The sequence below is a fragment of the Bipolaris maydis genome, assembly GCF_028858645.1.
Source record: "Bipolaris maydis strain C4 unplaced genomic scaffold PSV08scaffold_5, whole genome shotgun sequence".
Classification (NCBI taxonomy): domain Eukaryota; kingdom Fungi; phylum Ascomycota; class Dothideomycetes; order Pleosporales; family Pleosporaceae; genus Bipolaris; species Bipolaris maydis.
In genome coordinates, this window is record NW_027093861.1 from 1375784 (window position 1) to 1394511 (window position 18728).

At 54.0% G+C, this 18728-nt stretch overlaps 7 protein-coding genes across 7 annotated transcripts; 3 read left to right on the forward strand and 4 right to left on the reverse strand.

Annotated features, from left to right (window-relative positions):
- Window positions 1-65: 65 nt before the first annotated feature.
- PSV08DRAFT_361273 (nucleophile aminohydrolase) lies at window positions 66-1435 on the forward strand. The gene is made up of 4 exons (XM_014226607.2): window positions 66-216; window positions 266-325; window positions 378-765; window positions 817-1435. The coding sequence occupies exons 1-4, from the start codon at window positions 186-188 to the stop codon at window positions 1157-1159; spliced, it is 822 nt and encodes a 273-aa protein (XP_014082082.1). The 5' UTR covers window positions 66-185; the 3' UTR covers window positions 1160-1435.
- On the reverse strand, window positions 1263-2223 carry PSV08DRAFT_288507 (uncharacterized protein). The gene is made up of 5 exons (XM_014226606.2): window positions 2037-2223; window positions 1913-1956; window positions 1710-1845; window positions 1555-1656; window positions 1263-1498 (listed from the first exon to the last, which is right to left on the reverse strand). Exons 1-5 carry the CDS (start codon window positions 2039-2041, stop codon window positions 1417-1419), a joined length of 369 nt encoding a protein of 122 aa, XP_014082081.1. The 5' UTR covers window positions 2042-2223; the 3' UTR covers window positions 1263-1416.
- Window positions 2224-2738: 515 nt separating this feature from the next.
- PSV08DRAFT_200233 (Endonuclease/exonuclease/phosphatase) lies at window positions 2739-6895 on the forward strand (the record flags this gene model as incomplete). Its single annotated transcript, XM_014226605.1, has 4 exons — window positions 2739-2780; window positions 2850-5085; window positions 5139-6288; window positions 6341-6895. The coding sequence occupies 4 exons, from the start codon at window positions 2739-2741 to the stop codon at window positions 6408-6410; spliced, it is 3498 nt and encodes a 1165-aa protein (XP_014082080.1). The 3' UTR covers window positions 6411-6895.
- Window positions 6896-7017: 122 nt separating this feature from the next.
- PSV08DRAFT_288521 (Mss4-like protein) lies at window positions 7018-7971 on the forward strand. The gene is made up of 2 exons (XM_014226604.2): window positions 7018-7275; window positions 7328-7971. Exons 1-2 carry the CDS (start codon window positions 7068-7070, stop codon window positions 7798-7800), a joined length of 681 nt encoding a protein of 226 aa, XP_014082079.1. The 5' UTR covers window positions 7018-7067; the 3' UTR covers window positions 7801-7971.
- Window positions 7972-8061: 90 nt separating this feature from the next.
- Window positions 8062-14749, reverse strand: PSV08DRAFT_200240 (tRNA synthetases class I, catalytic domain-containing protein; the record flags this gene model as incomplete). The annotated part of the gene is made up of 6 exons (XM_014226603.2): window positions 8062-9697; window positions 9755-10181; window positions 10607-11150; window positions 11202-13368; window positions 14257-14593; window positions 14674-14749. The coding sequence occupies 6 exons, from the start codon at window positions 14747-14749 to the stop codon at window positions 8173-8175; spliced, it is 5076 nt and encodes a 1691-aa protein (XP_014082078.1). The 3' UTR covers window positions 8062-8172.
- A 1200-nt stretch (window positions 14750-15949) lies between these two features.
- PSV08DRAFT_288557 (glycoside hydrolase) lies at window positions 15950-16961 on the reverse strand. Its single transcript, XM_014226602.2, has 2 exons — window positions 16366-16961; window positions 15950-16315 (listed from the first exon to the last, which is right to left on the reverse strand). The coding sequence occupies exons 1-2, from the start codon at window positions 16881-16883 to the stop codon at window positions 16129-16131; spliced, it is 705 nt and encodes a 234-aa protein (XP_014082077.1). The 5' UTR covers window positions 16884-16961; the 3' UTR covers window positions 15950-16128.
- A 524-nt stretch (window positions 16962-17485) lies between these two features.
- PSV08DRAFT_288565 (uncharacterized protein) lies at window positions 17486-18171 on the reverse strand (the record flags this gene model as incomplete). The annotated part of the gene is made up of 1 exon (XM_014226601.2): window positions 17486-18171. A coding segment is annotated over exon 1 (488 nt), but the record flags the coding sequence as incomplete, so codon positions are not given.
- Between the last annotated feature and the right edge of the window lie 557 nt (window positions 18172-18728).

The following is an 18728-nucleotide window of genomic DNA, read 5'->3' on the forward strand; positions in this document are numbered from 1 at the left end:
GCACGTGCCACAATCCTTGGCGTCGTTTAGGCGGGAGCATCGACGCGGCCAGCTCTGGAGCTCCTGCGAGCAGCTTGTCGCCTGTAACAACTTCCTGCCCCGCCTTCCCGCTGCTGAGTCTCACCGTCGAATTCCAGAGATAGAATAAGAAGAAGCCCAAACCACAGCATACAAATTACTCCACAATGGCGTCCGGTTACGATCGAGCTCTCTCCGGTACGAGCATATGCCGCTTGGAGTTTGATGGTTTAGCTAACGGTGCCAGTCTTCAGTCCTGACGGTCACGTCTTCCAGGTCGAATATGCGTTGGAGGCTGTCAAGCGAGGTGAGCAATGGCGGCAAAAGGAGTTGCCAAGGGAAAGACTGATTTGCCTCAGGAACATGTGCTGTTGGGGTCAAAGGCTCAGACATAGTGGTACTTGGATGTGAAAAGCGATCAGCAATGAAGCTGCAAGATACCCGGATTACTCCCTCAAAGATCTGCCTTGTTGATACCCATGTCGCTCTCGCTTTCGCTGGACTCAACGCCGATGCCCGCATCTTGGTCGACAAGGCCCGCCTGGAAGCACAATCACATCGCCTCACCGTCGAAGATCCTGTATCAATAGAGTACATTACAAAGTATGTTGCCGGTGTGCAGCAGAGGTACACACAGAGTGGTGGTGTCCGTCCGTTCGGCATCAGCACGCTGATAGTCGGCTTCGACCCCAACGACAAGACCCCGCGCCTGTACCAGACTGAGCCCTCTGGTATCTACTCAGCATGGTACGTCCATTGATCTGGCCCAGATATTCAAGTGTGCTAATACAATGACAGGAAAGCGAATGCTATTGGCCGATCAAGTAAGACGGTCCGTGAGTTCCTCGAGCGCAACCACAAGGAAGGCATGGACAGGGAGGAGACAATCAAGCTCACAGTCAAGTCACTTTTGGAGGTTGTACAGACGGGCGCGAAGAACATTGAGATTGCCATCATGGCGCCTGGCAAACCGATTGAGATGCTGCCGGTAGAGGACATTGAGAAGTACGTGGACAACATCAACACGGAGAAGCAAGAGGAGGCGGCAAACAGGAGGCCCGGAAGGCAACCTGGCACTGGACAGGCAGCTATCCTGACCCGCCAGACCCCCGGCGAGGGCTCTGGAGCTGGCGGAGCGTAGAGGGACACGGATAACGAGTGATGGCGAAAAAGGCATGAATGACATTGGTGTGGTAGAAGGTTAGACCTGATGAACCTGTCTAGTACAGATGATGACGAGCTATTGCGCATGGCCAGCATGTATGTAGCATGTGACGATGCATTTCTGTTTGCCCAGTCCCCCGCTCGGTGCGTGATGGTGTTTTGTGGCGTAGTGATTGTGGCGCTGGTTGTAGCTTGTGTTTGCTGTGGTGGTGATAAGGGTGGAGAGGGCAATGTTCAGCCCAGCTTGTAGGAAGCCTCTTTGACGTCGAAGATGCTCGGCAGTTGCTCGCTCCGGACACGGTCGTCCTTCAACATCCTGGATAGCAGGTTAGATAAGGAGGCCATGGGTCAGCGGGAGGGGTGGGGGCATGCCTCGAGTCCTTGCGCACGTCTTCGCCCTCTACCTGCAGTGAGGCCTTGGGGGTCTTGGCCTCGAGCACGAAGTGGTTGTCGCAGTGGGGGCAGTATTCATCGCTGCGCCTCGTCAGCCAATGTGCCCAGGCGGAGGAAGGCTTTGGTGTACTCACGCATCCTCGAACTCGCGCGCATCCTTGCGAAAGGCCTTTTTGCACTTTTTGCAGATGAAGGTCATGTCAAAGGTCTGCATGAGTGGGTGGTTGGACTGCTCCTCGTGGCACTGTGCGCAGTCGAACCATTTTTTGCCTGGTCACTCGAGGTCAGCAAAGACACGTCGTCGTCGCTGATCGTCGTGGTGGCGTATTTAACATACAGCAGGGGGAGCGGATGGAGACCTGGGCGTTGAGGATGTGTTTGCTACATGGACCATGGGCGTCAGCGGGCTGGCGGCGGAGGTGACGGCGGAGGAGGAGGAGGGGGGGAGAGGGGCTCGTTACCACATGGCGGGCGAGGGCGAGGGCCAGCAAATGTCAGTGTACCGTAGTAGTGTGAAGTAAGTACTGTGTATGGACGTGGGTAGAGGTTGGATGCAGGCGGTGCTAGTCTGGGCGTGTGCGAGGGTCGTCGGTCATTCGCCCGGTGCCTGATGATCGCCTGGCCGGGGCGGTGGTGTGCATGTGCGGTGCAGGGTTCCGGGGCAGGGCGCTGGCGGTTCCTGGGTAGTGCCATTGCCATGGTGGAGCATGGCCGGCCATGCCATGACGAGGCCACAGACACGCACACGCACGACGACATCCACACCGACACCGCCCTGAATCGACAGCCCTGCCCTGCCCTGCCCTGCCCTGCCCCTAACAACATGGCCAGCGCCCGCCAGCTCGCCAGATGACTGCGCCGTTTGTTGCTGAAACAATCTCACACCCCCCGGCCGGCGCCCGTGTTGTTCCTTGTCGCCGAAGGACAGTGTACGCGTCTCCACTAGGGAGCCCTACGGACAGCCTGCCTGGCCCTTGGGCCTCGACATAAACACGCCAGACAACTAACTTCCTGTCGCTGCATGCTGCCCACCACCGCCAAATGGGAAGCCGTCCTCGGTCGTCAATGAACATCTATAGGATTCGCTCTGGTGCCGGCTGACGACAAAGTCTCTCCCCCTCCCCCACCACCAATACGCCCAACAAAGCACACGCTATCCCGCCATGGACAACCCACCAGAAGAGAATATGGATGGCTCGTCCATTGTAAGCCTGCTTGCACATCCACACAGCATATTACAAGAGAAAGAGCCCGTCCACTGACCCCAACCACAGAAACCTGTTTCCTCTTTGCGCGCACAATTCGAGAACCTACTCAGTAGCAACAAGTCGACATCTTCGCTGCCCGCCGCCCGTCAGCGCTCTCCCGGTGCTACCGATCGCCTTCCTGCGCCCGACGACAACCGAAGGTCCGATGGGCGCATATCCCTCGACATTCCCAGAGAGCATGTTTCCCACAGCTCCCTCAGCGTGGCCGACTACAGCGGCTCCGGCTCCGTGACGCCGCGGTCCAACACACTTGGGCGCATGCCATGGAATAGCAGTGGGAAGCCACGACCCACATCCATGATGGCCTTCTCTCCCTCACCCCCAAGATCACCCACCAATTCGCCGCCCAAAGTCCTGGTCCAGTCTCCAAAACCTTCCCCCAAACTGGGACCGGGATCGCACATTTATGCGCCGCAGCCCTCGCGACCGACCCCTCATGCCGCTCTGGACTCCTCCAACGGCCCAAGCCGCACCAACGATCCGCCAAAGAGCGACCGCCCGATAGCGTCTGCGCCCCCAGTGCCTCCGCCTGTAAATCGGGCAGGGAAACCCAAGATAACCCCAAAGTCGCATTCGGTGGATACGGCGGCGCGCGCGAATCTGGCGCCAGAGGCCACGTCAGATGCCGTTGACCTGTCTCCCTTCAGCACACCACCCAGTAGCAGCGGGGAGAGCGCCAAGGGCGAGTCACCGTACGTCAACTCGGGCTTCCCCAAGTCCAAGACGAGTTCGACAAACAACGGATACTTTCCACCTCCTCCGGTACATCCTGCCGTGGCCGAAAAGCTATCTTCCCTTGAGTCTCGCCCAACAGGAAAGCAGCCAATGAAGAAGGCTGCACCGCCGCCAATGCCAAGTGATCTGCCAGATGACCGCCCTACACTACCCATACGGAGAGAAAAGGACAATTTTGATTTGCGCAAGAGTGTGCAAATTCAAAGAGCGGTTCCGCCAGAATTACCTGTGCGCCGCTCTCTTGACCAATCCCGCCCTATTCAGATAGGACAAGAGACGGATAGCAAGTTCAGATTACCTCCGAGGCGAACAAACACAACCGGTCACTTGTCTAGGAACCCTGCAAAGCCTTTAGAGCCTCCGAGACCGCCGCCCCCACGAAACTCTGGGGAAATGAGACGACCTTCTCAGGCAGCACCAATGCCAGCCTCGCAGCTATCGCAGCCGCGCTACTACGACTCCGACGAGGAGGACACAGACGGGGACAAGCAGCCAACCACTGCTCTAACAGAGTATCCAGACTCTTCTCAAGCAAACCGTAGGCCACCAGTGTTTCCTGATGGCACCACCGGAATCCCCACCGGCTACGAAACCAAACTCTTTGCCATCTGTGGCGAGTACATATGCACCACGGGATACGTGACGAATGTGTGGAACATTCTGACCGGACGGTTGCTCATGAGCTTGTCGCATGGAGATACAGTCAAAGCTACAGCGGTTGCATTCAGACCAGCAAAAGATGTCGAGGATGAGGGAAAGAGACTATGGCTTGGAACAAACACTGGCGAGATGCTTGAGATTGATATCCCCACACAAAGTGTCGTATATACCAAGGCCAATGCGCACGCTAGGAGCGTCATTGTAAAAATCTTTCGATATGCCTCAGAGATGTGGTCCATGGATGAAGATGGTGCAATCCACATTTGGCCAGCTGATGAGCTCGGGTGCCCGTCTTTGCAACAAACTCCACATACATTCCGCATTCCTCGAGGCAACACCTTCTCAATCGTATCTGGATCGGAGCTTTGGGTAGCCTCGGCCAAAGACATCCGAGTCTACTCACGCACCATGGACAGTAATCATTTTGTTCAGCTGACAGAAGGACCACTCTCACAGCTCAATGTCGGCGATGTGACTTCTGGCGCCATCATCAGCAGTCAGCCCGATCGCATCTACTTTGGCCATGCTGATGGCAAGGTCACAATATATGCCAAGAAGACTCTCGAATGTCTCGGAATCGTTAATGTCAGTGTGTACAAGATCAGCTCATTAGTTGGTGTCGGTGATTTCCTCTGGGCTGGCTACAGCACGGGCATGATCTACGTGTATGACACGAAATCTAATCCCTGGAAGGTCTTGAAGGACTGGAAGGCCCATGACAAGCCAATAGCCGGAATCTTAGCAGACCGTACTAGCATTTGGAAGCTTGATAGATTCCAAGTAGCATCACTAGGGACCGATTCCATGCTGCGCATTTGGGATGGTATGATGAAAGAAGATTGGCTTGGTAAGCTTACGCATGGTATATTGATCACTATGCCAGATGCTAACACATTGTAGAAACTCTAATGCAACAGCGCGATTCCGAATATTGCGAATTCCGAGAACTCTCGGCCCGGGTCATGACATGGAATGCCGGTGCAACTAAGCCCACAACGATACGTGGCTCAGAAGAAGATCGAAACTTCTTCCGGGAATTACTCGAGCCTGCAAACCCGCCGGACATTCTGGTATTTGGTTTCCAAGAGCTGGTGGACCTGGAAGACAAAAAGATTACCGCTAAGAGTATATTCAAGAGAAAGAAACATAAGGAGACGTCCGAGCATGAGCACATGTCTCACCAATACCGAGCATGGCGAGATCACCTTGTGCGTGTTTTGGATGAGCAAGTCCCTCAGCAAAGCTATGTGTTGTTGCATACTGCGAATCTTGTCGGTCTTTTCACTTGTGTTTTTATCAAGGAGTCGGAGCGGGCTAACATACGCGACGTGTGTGCGGCAGAGATCAAACTTGGATTCAGCGGCCGTGTGGGAAACAAAGGCGCTCTTGTTGTGCGCTTCTTCATTGACGATTCTTCGTTATGTTTTATCAACTGCCATCTAGCGGCTGGCCAGACACAGACAGTACATCGCAACAACGACGCGGCTGCCATCATGGAGAGTGCTCCTCTGCCAAAGAATCGCTCGCCAACCTCCTGCGCAAACTTCTTTGTCGGAGGAGGTGACGGTTCTATGATCTTGGATCATGAGATCTGTATCCTCAATGGCGATCTCAACTACCGCATTGACGCCATGCCTCGTAGTTCGGTTGTTGCCGCAGTCCAGCAAGGAAATCTGGCAAAGCTTCTTGAACGCGATCAGTTGCTTCTGTCACGAAAACGCAACCCTGGTTTCCGTCTCCGTGCATTCACCGAGTCGCCTATCAACTTTGCTCCGACGTACAAGTACGATCCAGGCACAGACAACTACGACACTTCTGAGAAGCAGCGGTCGCCAGCATGGTGTGACCGTCTCTTGTATCGTGGTCTTGGTAGAATCAAACAGTTGGAATACCGGCGGCACGACACCATCAAAGTCTCAGATCACCGGCCTGTCAGTGGAAAATTCAAACTCCGTGTAAAGACGATCAATTCGAAGAAACAAGACGCTGCAAGAGACAAGGCCGAGGTGGAGTTCGAAGCGGTGCGACGGCGAATAGCAGGAGATATCAAGTAAGTTGTAGAAGTCCTGATTGGGTTTGAACGAATGCTGACGTAATTCTAGGCTGGACTATCTGATCAACGTTTTCGGTTTATCTAGTAGAGAAGCGCAGAAGCTACTTAAAGGAACATGAGCGCACGCGACACATGACAAAACAATCACAGTGTAAGCTTTGAACTACCCGTTCCCGTGCACCCGGACCGTAGCGTGGCTTTCAACCAGCCTTATGGAACAGTGACTTGTGTACCTACAAACGGGTGATGCAGTCATGACTTAGCGGGCATATGGCTACCCGAGACGCCAGGGAGCGAGCTACGGCTCGCAACAGACAAGGATGCAAGATCGATCGTGATGGAATGGGGGAGGATAGCGTGACACTAATGACGTTTTAACGAATGGGGCAGCGTAAAAAGCATTGCATTGAGAGGCGAAATCTGGGCTTCGCATCTGAGCGACAAAAAGGCGCTTTCTTTTGGACGATCGGTACCCGCAATGAGACGCAAAGCGAATCTAGAGCGCGTATTGTCGCGTAGTAGTAGTTCACGGTGGGCGGTCATGGTGACGTCAGATGCGCGTATTGCAACGAATAAAGCATCAATAATGACGGTGAACAACCATCAAAAGCACACACAAACTCTCTTCACTTCACCACACTACACTTATGTCCGCAGTCTCAATTGCATTTCGCCGGTCACCACTGCTCACGACCTCAAGCGCCCTACCTCGTGCACGCCAACTAGTCTCGCACCTCACACGACAGCAGCCCTCGTTCTCCCAGACTTCTTTCAGAATGGCCCAAGATCAGAGCCGTGGCGAGGAGACGACGGGATTGTCAGAGTGGAAGCAACGCCCTCCGTACCGCATTCACGAGAAGAATGAGGATTTCGATGTCAAGTACGAAGCCAACTGCCACTGCGGAAAGGTCAAGTACCAGCTCAGCCGGAGGGAACCTCTAGACAGCAAGCTATGTCACTGCACAACATGCCAAACTCAGCACGGTAGGCATTGGCACATGACCCTATAGCAATTACGAGTATTAACGCCTCACAGCTGCACCTTTCCAGTGGGCCGCCATTTTTCACAAGACAGACATCAACTTCACCCACGGCCACCACAATCTCGAATGGTACGACCCCACCGAGAAGTCCGTCGAGCACAAGCTCCCATGCAAAGTACGCTGCTCGTACTGCCATTCACCCATCATGGACGAGGGCCGCAACATGATCCTCCTATTCCCTTCACTGGTGCACCTCAAGACAGACGAAGACAAGGCCTACTTCAAACCCCGTTGTCACATGTTCTACGGCCAGCGTGTTATGGATATTCCCGATGGTCTGCCCAAGTGGAGTGGACTGAGCGGCGAATCGGATCTGATTGAGGACAGTCCACCTGATTTGGTCAGGGAGACTGAACGTAAGCGAGAGGATGAGAGGAACAAGAAAATGTCTGAGGGAAAGCCGGATGAGGTCACCAAGGAGGGGACTCAGGGTAGGAAGGAGGGTGCTGGCTCTAACGCTGCTTAGACGTTAGATCAAGAGTAGGGGCTTTGACTTGAGTGGTGCGATGCCCATTTGCAGTTTCAGTAGCTACTCCTCCTCGTGTCTCTGATGGATGCAAGGAATGAAATGCATAGACGGAATGTAGTGTACGAATAGATACCCGAATGGTAACAACAGCGAGTAACTTATTCTATATATTTTCTTGTCAGAAACCAGTCTTTGTACACCTCTGTTACCCCTTGGGATACACTCTCACTCAAGTCACATTACCACTGATTCAATTGTTTCCTCTTTGATCTCACTCGATCGAAATTCTTGGTTGCATGGATTAATTCTCTTGGAAAACTTTTCCTACATCTACTTGTATATCCACCCATTTCTTCCACTATAACCAACTTACTTGCTCTTACCCGTTGGAATCTGGAACGCCACAACCGCCTCCCCGTGCTTAAACGCACGATCAATCCTAAAGAAGCCCTTACGATCAAACTGGACAATATCATCCACCTTGAGCTCTGCAACATTACAATCCGCTAGCGCCTTTGTGCGCGTCTCAGTTTTCGGGTTGAGGAAATCCTCAAGCGTATCCTCAGGCTCGAGTTTGTCCTTGGTAATCAGGTAGTCGAAATCGACGAGTTCAATGGGGACGAGATCTTGGTCTTTGCTCAACCAGGTTACTTTTTTGGATGTCTTCTTCACGTCGCCTTGCAGGTGGAGTTCGAGTTCGAGACCAGTGACGGTGCGGCCTTCGCTTGTGAGGCCTGCTTTTGCGATGTCGACAGGGTTGAGCGAGTGGGTGATTTTGCGGACAATGGCGTTGCCCCAGTTCATGAGGGTGATTTCTTCATCTTGGGCAAAGGATTGCGCGTCAGCTTGCTCGAGGAGGACCGACGAGCTGAAGACAATTTTCTTGGTGCCCAGGTCGTACTTTGCGTGCTTTGGTTTGTCCTCTGATGTGACGCCCTCGCGCGCGCCGATAATGGTTACGGGGACACGACCCTCGTCGTCAATCGCTGTGTAACGGGCCGCAGTGGGCTCAATGTGCTTCTTGTTAGTGGCCCAAAAGGCGAACCAGTCCTGATTGACAATGTTCTTGGATGGACCTTGCTTGAGAATGAACTCGCGGAGAGCAGGGATGACGGCGCCGCGGCGACGGACTCCACGGACAGTGGGCATGCGCGGGTCGTCCCAGCCCCCAACAATGCCGGCATCGACAATCTTGGTAAGTTTGCGCTTAGACAGCACTGTCTTGACAAAGTTGAGGCGGGCAAAACCCCAGTTGTGCACCTTTCGGAGCTTGAGGTTCTTGATAAACCATTGGTACTGCGCGTCACGATCGTTGTACTCGGTGGTACGCAGAGCGTGGGTAACGCCTTCGAGCGCATCAACAATGGGGCAGCAAAAGTCGTAGGTAGGGTAGATCTTCCACTTTTCTCCGGTGCGGTGATGAGCCTGAGGGTTGCAGCGGTAGATGACAGGGTCACGCATGGCCTTGTTGGGATCGTCGACAGACATCTTTGCGCGAATGCACCATTTCAGGCCTTCTTCGTTGCCTTTCTTCATCTCCTCAAAGCGCGCCAGGTTGTCCTCGACGCTCGAGTCACGACGAGCACTGGCAATGCCATTCATACGCTCATCACGCATCTTCTCCTGAACGGTGTCGTCTGCGTATGCCAGTCCGTCCTTGATTGCTTGCACACACATCTCGTACAGCTGGTCGAACCAATCGCTGGTGTATGAGACAGAGTCTGGCTTGATGCCAAGAAGCGCACAATCCTCAACAATGGCATCCTGGAACTCTTGCTTTTCCTTGGTAGGGTTTGTGTCGTCAAATCGCAGCAAGAGCTTGCCCTTGTACTTCTCGTGCGCAAAGTAGTCGTTCAGCAACGCAGCCTTTGCGTGGCCGATGTGGAGATAACCTCTGCAAGACAACAATTAGCTCTAAGTGCTTCAACGCCGACAACGCAGGGAAACTCACGAAGGCTCAGGGGGGAATCTTGTGACAATGCCGGTACCATCTCCAACGTCTTGCAATCCGATGTCGTAGTTGGCGTCGTCGTTCTTGCCGCCCTCTTTCTTTCCCTTTGCTCCCTCCTTGCCCTGTCCTCCACTAACAACAACCACACTCTGGGGGTACGCCTCCTCAATGTAGCGAAACCAACGGCACAGGCTCTTCATCAAGTCTTGCTTGACAAAGGCATGGGCCACACGGTTCTCGCGGATCGTCTTCCATACTGTCGTGTCTGCATCACTGAGCGTGTAACCGACAATGTGGGAGCGCAGAGTGAGGTGCGCATCCAACTCAAGCAGGTGGGGCTCGATTTGCTTGAGGTTCAATGGCTTGAGCGCCTCGGCGCGGGTTTGCCATTCAGCAATAGCAGCGTCCATGATGGCCCGTTGTGAAGCTTTTCAGTGTTGATCGGGCCTGGAAAAAGTTGTGGCGGGGTTTAGACTGAGAGTGAGGGGCAGGCGCTTATCTTATCCGTGACTTGAGTCACTACGTACCAATAAGACCACTGCTCAGCGCATATACGTCACTTGCATCACCCAAAGTCAGATAACCACGATTGTTCAAAGCAGTGCAAAAAGTACCAAATACTCCAGAATCATATCGTCACACCCCCCCATATCCTACAAAACGCCATAATCATGCAAAACTTCTATCGCAGCCGTCGCTAGTATGCTGAACACCAAACGCTTACATCATTACAAATCATCAAGTAGTGGTCTCAAATAAGGCAAGAAGAACAGGAAGAAGCAACTAAACCGCGAGCTTTTTGTGCGCCAAAAGAGAAACTGCTTTAAGCGCACTCCCATTGAGCAAATACACACCACCTCGCACTACGATCCGCAAGAACCAATCCCCTCCACGTTCCCTTCTCGCCAATCTTGATAACTGTCTCCCATGCCGTGCCATCAGCCTCACTCATGGCGCTCATATGCTCAATTTTTCTTGTCAGACGAATAATCTTTCCAGAAGGTGTCTGTATCGCTAGCTTGGCCGGCTTGTTACTGTTGCTACTTGCTGAGCCTGAGGAAGCCTGCGACGGATTGGTATAATTGGAGCCCGTCGCAGATATGCTCTGCATGCTCATAGCAGATGTGGGACGAGCAAAAGGATTAGGCGAAGATCGACCGTGCATTGCGGGGCTAGGTTCGGGTGACTTTGTAAGAGACGATGGGTGTTGACGGACGCAAAACACGAAGGTATTGTTCAGAGCTAAGCTGGCGCACTGTGGCTGAGCGACATAAAGATCGTGTCTCTGGGCGTGCGGTGTCGGATGGAGGGTTAGGAATGAGTATGGAGGGTTCATGCCAGAATGCGTTATAGGCAGACCAATAGCCAAGTTATGAGGATTGAGCTTGTTCGAATGCTGCAGAGAGTTAGTCCACTTATATTGCTACCGAGTTGGAAGAGTTCTTACCATCAATCCCCGAGGTCCGGCATAGATCTTCAGCACACCTTGACCTCCATCGGTTGGGAGGAGTGCCTTGACTGTGTATCGTTTCTGTCCTCCATACCATTCAGCCTGTGCGAGGGCGGGCTTCTTGACTACGTCTCCACTCTCGAATAAGTCACCATCCATATCCTGGGAGTAGCATCTTGCCTCAACCTCAGCCACGCATTCCACATCTTCAGGTACGTCGATATAGATATGCGTCATTTCAAGGTTGTCCAGATTTAGAACGCTGGTGTCAAAGTTGACCACGTTAAGGCCGTGTCGGAAGTAAGTAGGCGTTGCGCAGGGCAAGGCCATGAGCACCTCGTGAGGCTGGGGTGGGCAGATATGTTGCTGTTCCGGGAGAAGTGGTACATGCGAGTAGCAAATTTCCATTGGACGGGCCAGGAAGTACCAAGTTTCGGCGACAGACGAACCAGCCGTAGAATAATGCACGCGTTTTGGATGAGTAGGCCCGGCAAGTGCGCAGTCCATGACGCGCCATTCGCCTTCCACGATCACAGCATTCCAGAAATGGTTCGGTCGGGCGACAGACTCGAGATCCAGAGGCTCGCCGGGCGTCTTCAGATAACCACGTATTACCTCTGCGTGCATACCAACGGAAGCGCACATCTCGGCAACTACCATGGCAATTTCCTCAGAGCAACCACGCTTGCTTTGCAGCACATGGCGCGGGTCCATCTCACCCTCAAAATCCTCTTCCCACGAGATACGTTCGCTGACCCAGGTGAAGATGGCGCGGAGTCGCTGAATATCGCTCCGGTACGGGCGACAGATGTAGCCCTGTGCCAACGTGGCAGGATTTGTTCCCAGAGGAATGCTGTTGATGAAGCGTGCGCTTTTGTCTACATGAGAGAGACTGCAGGCTGAGAAATCTGTTGGCTCTGTGATGGGAAGTCCATCGAGGCCTTCATCACCTTGGACAGACTCATTCAGAATGTCAATCGGGTTCAAGACGGGATAATCCATCATCTGGCACCTCTCAGCACGTTCTGCGCGTTCATTTTTGCTCAGCGAATTAGATCGGTTGATGTCCCTTCGCACCTGCACCCAATCCACTGTGCCAATACCCATATCCCTCGAAGTATTTGCTGAGTGAGTGGCTGGTCCACCTTCAATGCCGGTCTGCTCTGGACCATCCATGCGACTTGCAGCGCGGCTGGTAGAACGGCCTGCAGCGCGACTAGCTGCTCGGGACGCAGGCCGGCTAATTGTATCGATAGTGCTACGAGCGTTGGCTGCTTGTGTCTTTGCAGTGTCGATCATCTTCCTAAAGAATCCGCTACGTTTCGCCTTTGGTTGCCTCAAACCACCAAGTGGGTGTGGATCGTCGCTTGCTTGCGTGCTGACAACGGCTTGTTGTTGATCGCTGGAACTGGGTCGCGATTGGGAAGCGTGGCTTGAGTGATAGGTCACACCAGTAAAAGGCGTCTCTGGTCGGCCGTCATCAAATCCATAACCCTTTCCTGGCGTGTCTTTTATATTCATTAGGCTCTTCGGGCGATCCTTGCCAAACTTCTTGCGGTAATAGCTGCCAGCACTTGTAGCACTCATGTTCGTAGCAGAGTGTCCAGACATTAAGCTACGGTTAGTGCTGTTACTAGTAAGAGTTGTTGCTGTTGTTGTCGTCGAATTCGTTTTGCTCGTAAAGGTTCGACCAAGTGCGTTACGGCCAATGTCATAAGCGGACTTGCGATTTCGGAGTAGTCTGGATCCTTTCCGTTCCACCTCTTGCTCGATGCCACCCATAGACGATCCTGGTCTCTGGCTTGCCGTCTTCAACGGTACGGTAGGTCCTTGATCATCATCCATAAGCATGTCATTGCCATTGTTCTTCTCCTGTTGCTGCATTCGGCGTAAACGACTCTCCATGCGCTGCATATAATTGTTGACATCTGGCGGGGCTTCATCATCGTCATCGTCATCCGGATCTATTGCTGACTGTGCTCTAACTTTCTGCGCGGATGCCTGATACACTTGGTCAAAGGCTTCTGGCGACCATGGGTTTGATGGTGATGGGACTGGCTCAGGCGATTCATTACTTTGTGTGGTGGTCATATCTTGCAAAGAGGACATAACATCATTCATTGCTGTCGTAAGTGGCGAAGGCGTGAAGTGACCGCCACGTGACCTAGGGTCAGGCGAAGGCGGTTCGGGCGTGTGATAACCAAGATGCGACGGAGGAGCCGGAGAGGGCGATCGGCTAGGGTTGTAGGTAATGCGGTGCGGCGGAGGGGGCGGTGGTGGAGAGTCAATGGGCTCCTCGAGGTCATCTTGGTACGGCGCAGGTGAGGGGCCACGGCTGTGGTCTAGTTGGTGTTGATACGGCGATGGTGAAGGACCTCGGTCGTATGCGCGGTACTGGAAAGACGGGGCTGGCGATGGTGTGTGCGAAGGTCGTCGGAATGACGGAGCTGGAGATGGGCCTCTGTCATAGGCTCGGTATTGGTATGATGGCGCTGGGGATACGGCTCGAGAATGCTGCTGGTACTGCGCTGGCGGGATAGGTGACACTGCTCGCTGATGTTGATACTGGGTAGGTGGGATGGGCGATACTGCTCGCGGATGCTGCTGATACTGGGCCGGTGGAACGGGTGACACTTCTCGCGGATGCTGCTGATACTGGGCCGGTGGAACGGGTGACACTCCTCGCGGATGTTGTTGATACTGAGTTGGTGGAATGGGTGATGCGGCACGGTATGGGTCATAGGCTGGTTGTGGCGGCGGTGCAGGAGACACTGCTCTGCTGTAGCGCTGGTGTTGAACGGGAGGCGCAGGCGAGACGCCACGAGGCTGTTGATATTGGTACGGCGATGGCGGAGCGGGAGAATGGGCGCGTATGCGTGAGCCGTGACGGGAGGGCGGAGCTGGGGACACTGCTCGGGCTGCGGGCGTTCTCTTGGAAGGCGGGCGTGGGGATACGGCGCGCAGATTCGAGGGCGCTCTTGTCGAGGGGGCAGATGGCGGCGGGCTTTCGCTACTCTCCTGAGACAGGCGCTTCATGGATGAATATGGCGACTTTGTCTTGACAGTGCCGTTTGCGGAGTTTATGCCACCCGCACGGAGCCTTTCGCGGGCGGCAGCGGCAGGGTTCGGAGCGCCTGCAGCAGCATAGGCAGTGAAGGGTTTCCTGAACATGCTCTTTTGCTTCTGTGGCACAGGCTTGGGCTGTTCCTGCACACTGCTTTGCCGCGAGAAGCTCCCACCACTGCCATTGCGCGCCCATGGCTGATAGTCTTCACTGAGCAGCTCGACAAAGTTGGATGGGAACAAGCCAACCATGCGCCTGTCGCGCTTGAGGCGGCCCATCCACCAAGAGCCATCGCCGGCGTTGAGGACCTCGATCAGGTCTCCTTCTATGAATCCCAGGTCTCGCTTGGTCTAGAGAAAGCGGTCAGGTCATGTGCCGCAGCATGAGGCAGCTTTGGAAGCAGACTTACCTCTCCGCCCCAGGAGTAGACTGCCTTGCACCAGCAGGGAAAGCGCGTGGGCAGCGCCTGACCGACGGCCATGGTGAGGATTAGGTTTGTTGTTGTGGTTGTATATGGTTGACCTGCAACGGCTGGGGTGTGCAACAAGGTGGATTACATGCGCCGCTGACTGCGAGCGAGAGGATGCGTCGGCCAGGCAAAGGACGCGACAAACAACAATCGGCGGTAGTAGCAATAACAGAGGACAAAGAGCAGTACGGAGAAGGTCGCCAGACCCCGAATGATAGCGGGCAGCGGTATAGCAGAGCAGAGCTAACTACTAAGCAGGGCCCATGCGACTGACGTCTCGCCTTGGCTTGGTGTTTACCGACTCAAGTCGCCGCTTCCCCAGCAACAGCATCGCCTGCCCACTAGCGCGCCTGCCACAAGCGCCCCGCCCCACCCATCGCCAACACGTCAGCCAGCCCTCACCTCCATCCCCCTAGCCAGCTGCACCTCCAACCACTTATGTATCTCTCCCAGTACATACCGCGCCGTGCATGGGACAATGCAGGGCAGCATTGCAGCACACTGGGATCCGCCCTCTCCCGTCTTCGTTCCCACGATGCGCTGCGCACACGCCGTGTTGTGAAAAAAAAAACACTGCGGGAACCAGATCATCTTCTGGACCTCTTGGGGCGGATTGTCGATGCGGCTGAGCGTCGATGCGCTAAACAAGCCGCTCCGCCATCAACCCATGACGCTTAGCCGTGATTGTGCAAGATTTGCTGTCATGCGCTCTTTTTGGTCGCTACCACGCTGTTCAGGGCGGTACGCAGCAAAATCCCTTTGGGGCACCTGGGCCACCTCTGTCATCGGGCATGATGGGCCCCGCGGGAAGATCATAGGCAAGATCCCGGTGCCAGCATTATCTGGAGCCCAGCAGTAGGTAGAGGAGCCCGACATTGCGATTCGAGAAACTTGGCTTGGATAGCAAATACAGGAACAAGGTGAAGCTCTCTTCGTGCAGTGACCTAGTCAGGCGTGGCTGATGGCTTGCATTCGATAGGGCTGGAATGAGCTACCTACTAGAACCGAACCCGTCCGTGAACCCTTAGTGGCTTGACCGTGGCTACATCCATACATGGATGCGTGCTTTTTCTTGACTATCAGGATCTTGTCATGGTTCTGTTGGGTCGAGGGGAACCGATCACGTGATACAGGATTGTAACACAAGTACTTCCGGCCCGCTAGTACGGAAATGGAATTGAAAAGCATCACAATGTTCAAAACAAGTGAGTTCGGAAAGCAAGGCATAGTCACATTGATCATAGCTATGGAATGCGGACTAAGAGAGAAACGAAGCGCCACTGGGGCAGATATGGACAAAAACACCCTTTCTTCCTCGACTGTGTGCTGACTGGGCAGCTGGCATGAATGCTTGCTTGTTTGCTTGACGGCTGGCTAGCAGTGTGAATCGCTTACTGGCCGGCGTAGAGCTTGGGGCCGGGCATGGTGTAAGACTTGGGGTTGTTCCACTTGTTGAACTTGATACCGGCATCGTTGGCGCTGTAGAGACCGGGGATCTTAACAGCGGGGCTGAGGGTTCCAGTGCCAGAGGACTGGATGTTCAGCTGGAAGCACTCAATGTAGAACTGGGCCTTGCCACTAGAGAAGGGTCAGTTGATGTCTTTAATGCTGTTGGAGTGATTACTTACACGTGACCCTCGTGAAGACCAATGTGCTCGACACGGACAAGGTATTCACCAGCAGGAATACTCTTCTGGATGGTCCACTCGAGCCTATCCTTGTCCCAGTTGGCCCAGCTCTGGTCAACACCAGGGGCGCTGGGGTTGGCAAGACCGCTCTCCATGACCTTGGTCCAGGTGCCGCTGCCATCGTAGTCCTTGACCTTTCCGGGAGCCTTGGAGATGTAGACAAACCCAGGACCGGGGTGCTCGATCCTCTCGTTGTTGAAGATCTTGAAGCCGATCTTGTCACCGGCCTTGACGGTGTAAGTACCGGTGTTACCAGCGACAGCACCCCTGTTGCAGCGGAGGTCGTTGGAGTTGACAATGTCGTTGGTGATGACGGGGTTGTACGAGTTGCTGTTCTTACGAGTGTAGGCATATTCGCCGCCGATGGTCTGGCCGTTGACAACGAGAATGTTGAAGATGTAGTGGGCATTGGCCGCCATGGGCGCCGCAAGCAGAGCGAGGAGAGCACCAGCCTTCATGTTTGAGGAGTAAAGAGTAAGTTGAATATATGTTCAAAAGAAGTGAATGAATGAATGAATGAGTGAGAATCGAAAGTCGTGGACTGCGATGATTCCTACAGCAAGGCGAACTGGGCTATACTTATACTCGGTGTCTTGTCCATGACGACGCTGCGAGTGGTGACCCAAGACATGGACTTCATCTATTCCCATCACGTCCCCCCGACACGGCGCTGTCATGGGATCCACCCGGGAGGAATGTTTGCAACGTTCTAGTCTCGATGTTTAATGAAGGCAGGAATGCCAACCATTGCCCAAGCCGTTTGAAGCGATGGCCAAGCCTCGCAAAAACAAAACAAGACCCAAGGCCGCCAAAGTGCCGCTATGGATCTTGTTTCACTGTCCGGCTCTCAGTCAGCTTGGCACTTTGCCTCAATCTATAATCTCCCACCCTCCACTCTGCCTCTGGCGCCTTGCCAAGCCCGCCCCCTCGTCCATCCCAGCGGACACAACTTCTTTGACCTCGTTTATTTGCGGTATTTGCCCCCGACGTTTCACAACTACCGCTAGCGCCCCCGCTAGCGTGGTAATTTACCTTTAGCGCTGTTATGTATATCTCCTTCACACCAGTACTATCACTTTCGCCCCAAGGTATAAGGAAATTTTACATTCTACGTCTAAGACACAGTACAACTATCTGAAATCTATCCTGCTTGAAAAACGCACGGGGTCAAATAACATTTGCCATCCCAGCGCCATCACGAGCATTGCTTAGTCAGTCTGCATACCTGCGAGAACCGTTTGCAGCGCCTTCTGGTACTCGATGAACTTCAGCCGCCGTGTCTCCAGCCTTGCCAGCATGTCCCCCAACTCAACTCCATAACACCCATAGATGTCCTCCTGCCGTGCCTCCAATAGGAAGGCATCCACTTCCCTGTCCAGCGCCTCATCGCTGCGTGCATATGCCACCCAATCCCGGGCGATTGGCTGCACTTCACTTGGCAGCAATTCAATTTGCTCGACCAACGGCAGCGACTCAATGTCTTGGTAGAGCAACGACAACGACAACTGCGCTCGACACAGAGGGCATGTCGGACTCCCCGGTTTCCCGTCGCCATCCCATGACTTCACCCAAGCTCGCAGACAGTTCTTTCCTATGATGTGGCCACAGTGTGTCTTGATTGGGATCTCTCCCCCTTCCGCAGCTATCTTGGCCAGTTCCTCCTGGCAGACTGGACAGTCTTTGCAATCTGGGCCTATCATTCCATAGGCTATAGCAGCCGGGAAGAACTTTACCTCATCGTCTGCATCAAGCAAGCCGGCTTCAGCACAGCTTCCGCGGATCGTTTGTACAAGGTTACGCTCCTGGTATGTGAGCCAGCCCACCAGCCCCACCAATGCCTGCCATTCGAGTGACAGGGGTTCCAGCCTATGCTCATATCGAAGAAATTGGTAGCGCTTCGGCAACATCTCATCGCCGCCCGTTAGATTGGTCCAAAAGTGACGGCCTCCATATCGTAGACCACCGTCGCTCGGAAACGTGCTTTGTCCTCCACCACCTTCCAGCAACAAGAATAGAACTCGCGCTGCTACCATATCATGGTTCAACCCGGCCAACACCGCTTCCTCCAGCTCATAGGACCCGGTTGCACGGATATCCTCGCGGGGAAGGGGGAAGATCTCCTTTTCGTGAGCCAAGTATCGAAGCTTTCGCTCATAATTTCTCATTAGGTGGATGGTCTTTAGATGACGCTGCACTATGTCGTCCGTCCACCATGCCGGCTTCCTGTTTTGCATTTCAGCTACGAGAAATGTTTTCGTGAGAGAGCTGGACATCTTCGATACAGATCTCCAGAAAGGGGGGAT

Excerpts from the sequence above, each read along its gene's own strand:
- PSV08DRAFT_361273 (XM_014226607.2), top strand. The coding sequence starts at position 186 with ATGGCGTCCGGTTACGATCGAGCTCTCTCCG. Across the intron at positions 326-377 it reads GTTGGAGGCTGTCAAGCGAG|GAACATGTGCTGTTGGGGTC; the intron begins GTGAGCAATGGC and ends GATTTGCCTCAG. Across the intron at positions 766-816 it reads TCTGGTATCTACTCAGCATG|GAAAGCGAATGCTATTGGCC; the intron begins GTACGTCCATTG and ends ATACAATGACAG.
- PSV08DRAFT_288507 (XM_014226606.2), bottom strand. Across the intron at positions 1,846-1,912 it reads CTCCATCCGCTCCCCCTGCT|GCAAAAAATGGTTCGACTGC; the intron begins GTATGTTAAATA and ends TCGAGTGACCAG. Across the intron at positions 1,657-1,709 it reads GCGCGCGAGTTCGAGGATGC|CGATGAATACTGCCCCCACT; the intron begins GTGAGTACACCA and ends GACGAGGCGCAG.
- PSV08DRAFT_288521 (XM_014226604.2), top strand. The coding sequence starts at position 7,068 with ATGGCCCAAGATCAGAGCCGTGGCGAGGAGACGACGGGATTGTCAGAG. Across the intron at positions 7,276-7,327 it reads AACATGCCAAACTCAGCACG|CTGCACCTTTCCAGTGGGCC; the intron begins GTAGGCATTGGC and ends AACGCCTCACAG.
- PSV08DRAFT_288557 (XM_014226602.2), bottom strand. The coding sequence starts at position 16,883 with ATGAAGGCTGGTGCTCTCCTCGCTCTGCTTGCGGCGCCCATGGCGGCC. Across the intron at positions 16,316-16,365 it reads GGTCTTCACGAGGGTCACGT|TGGCAAGGCCCAGTTCTACA; the intron begins GTAAGTAATCAC and ends ACCCTTCTCTAG.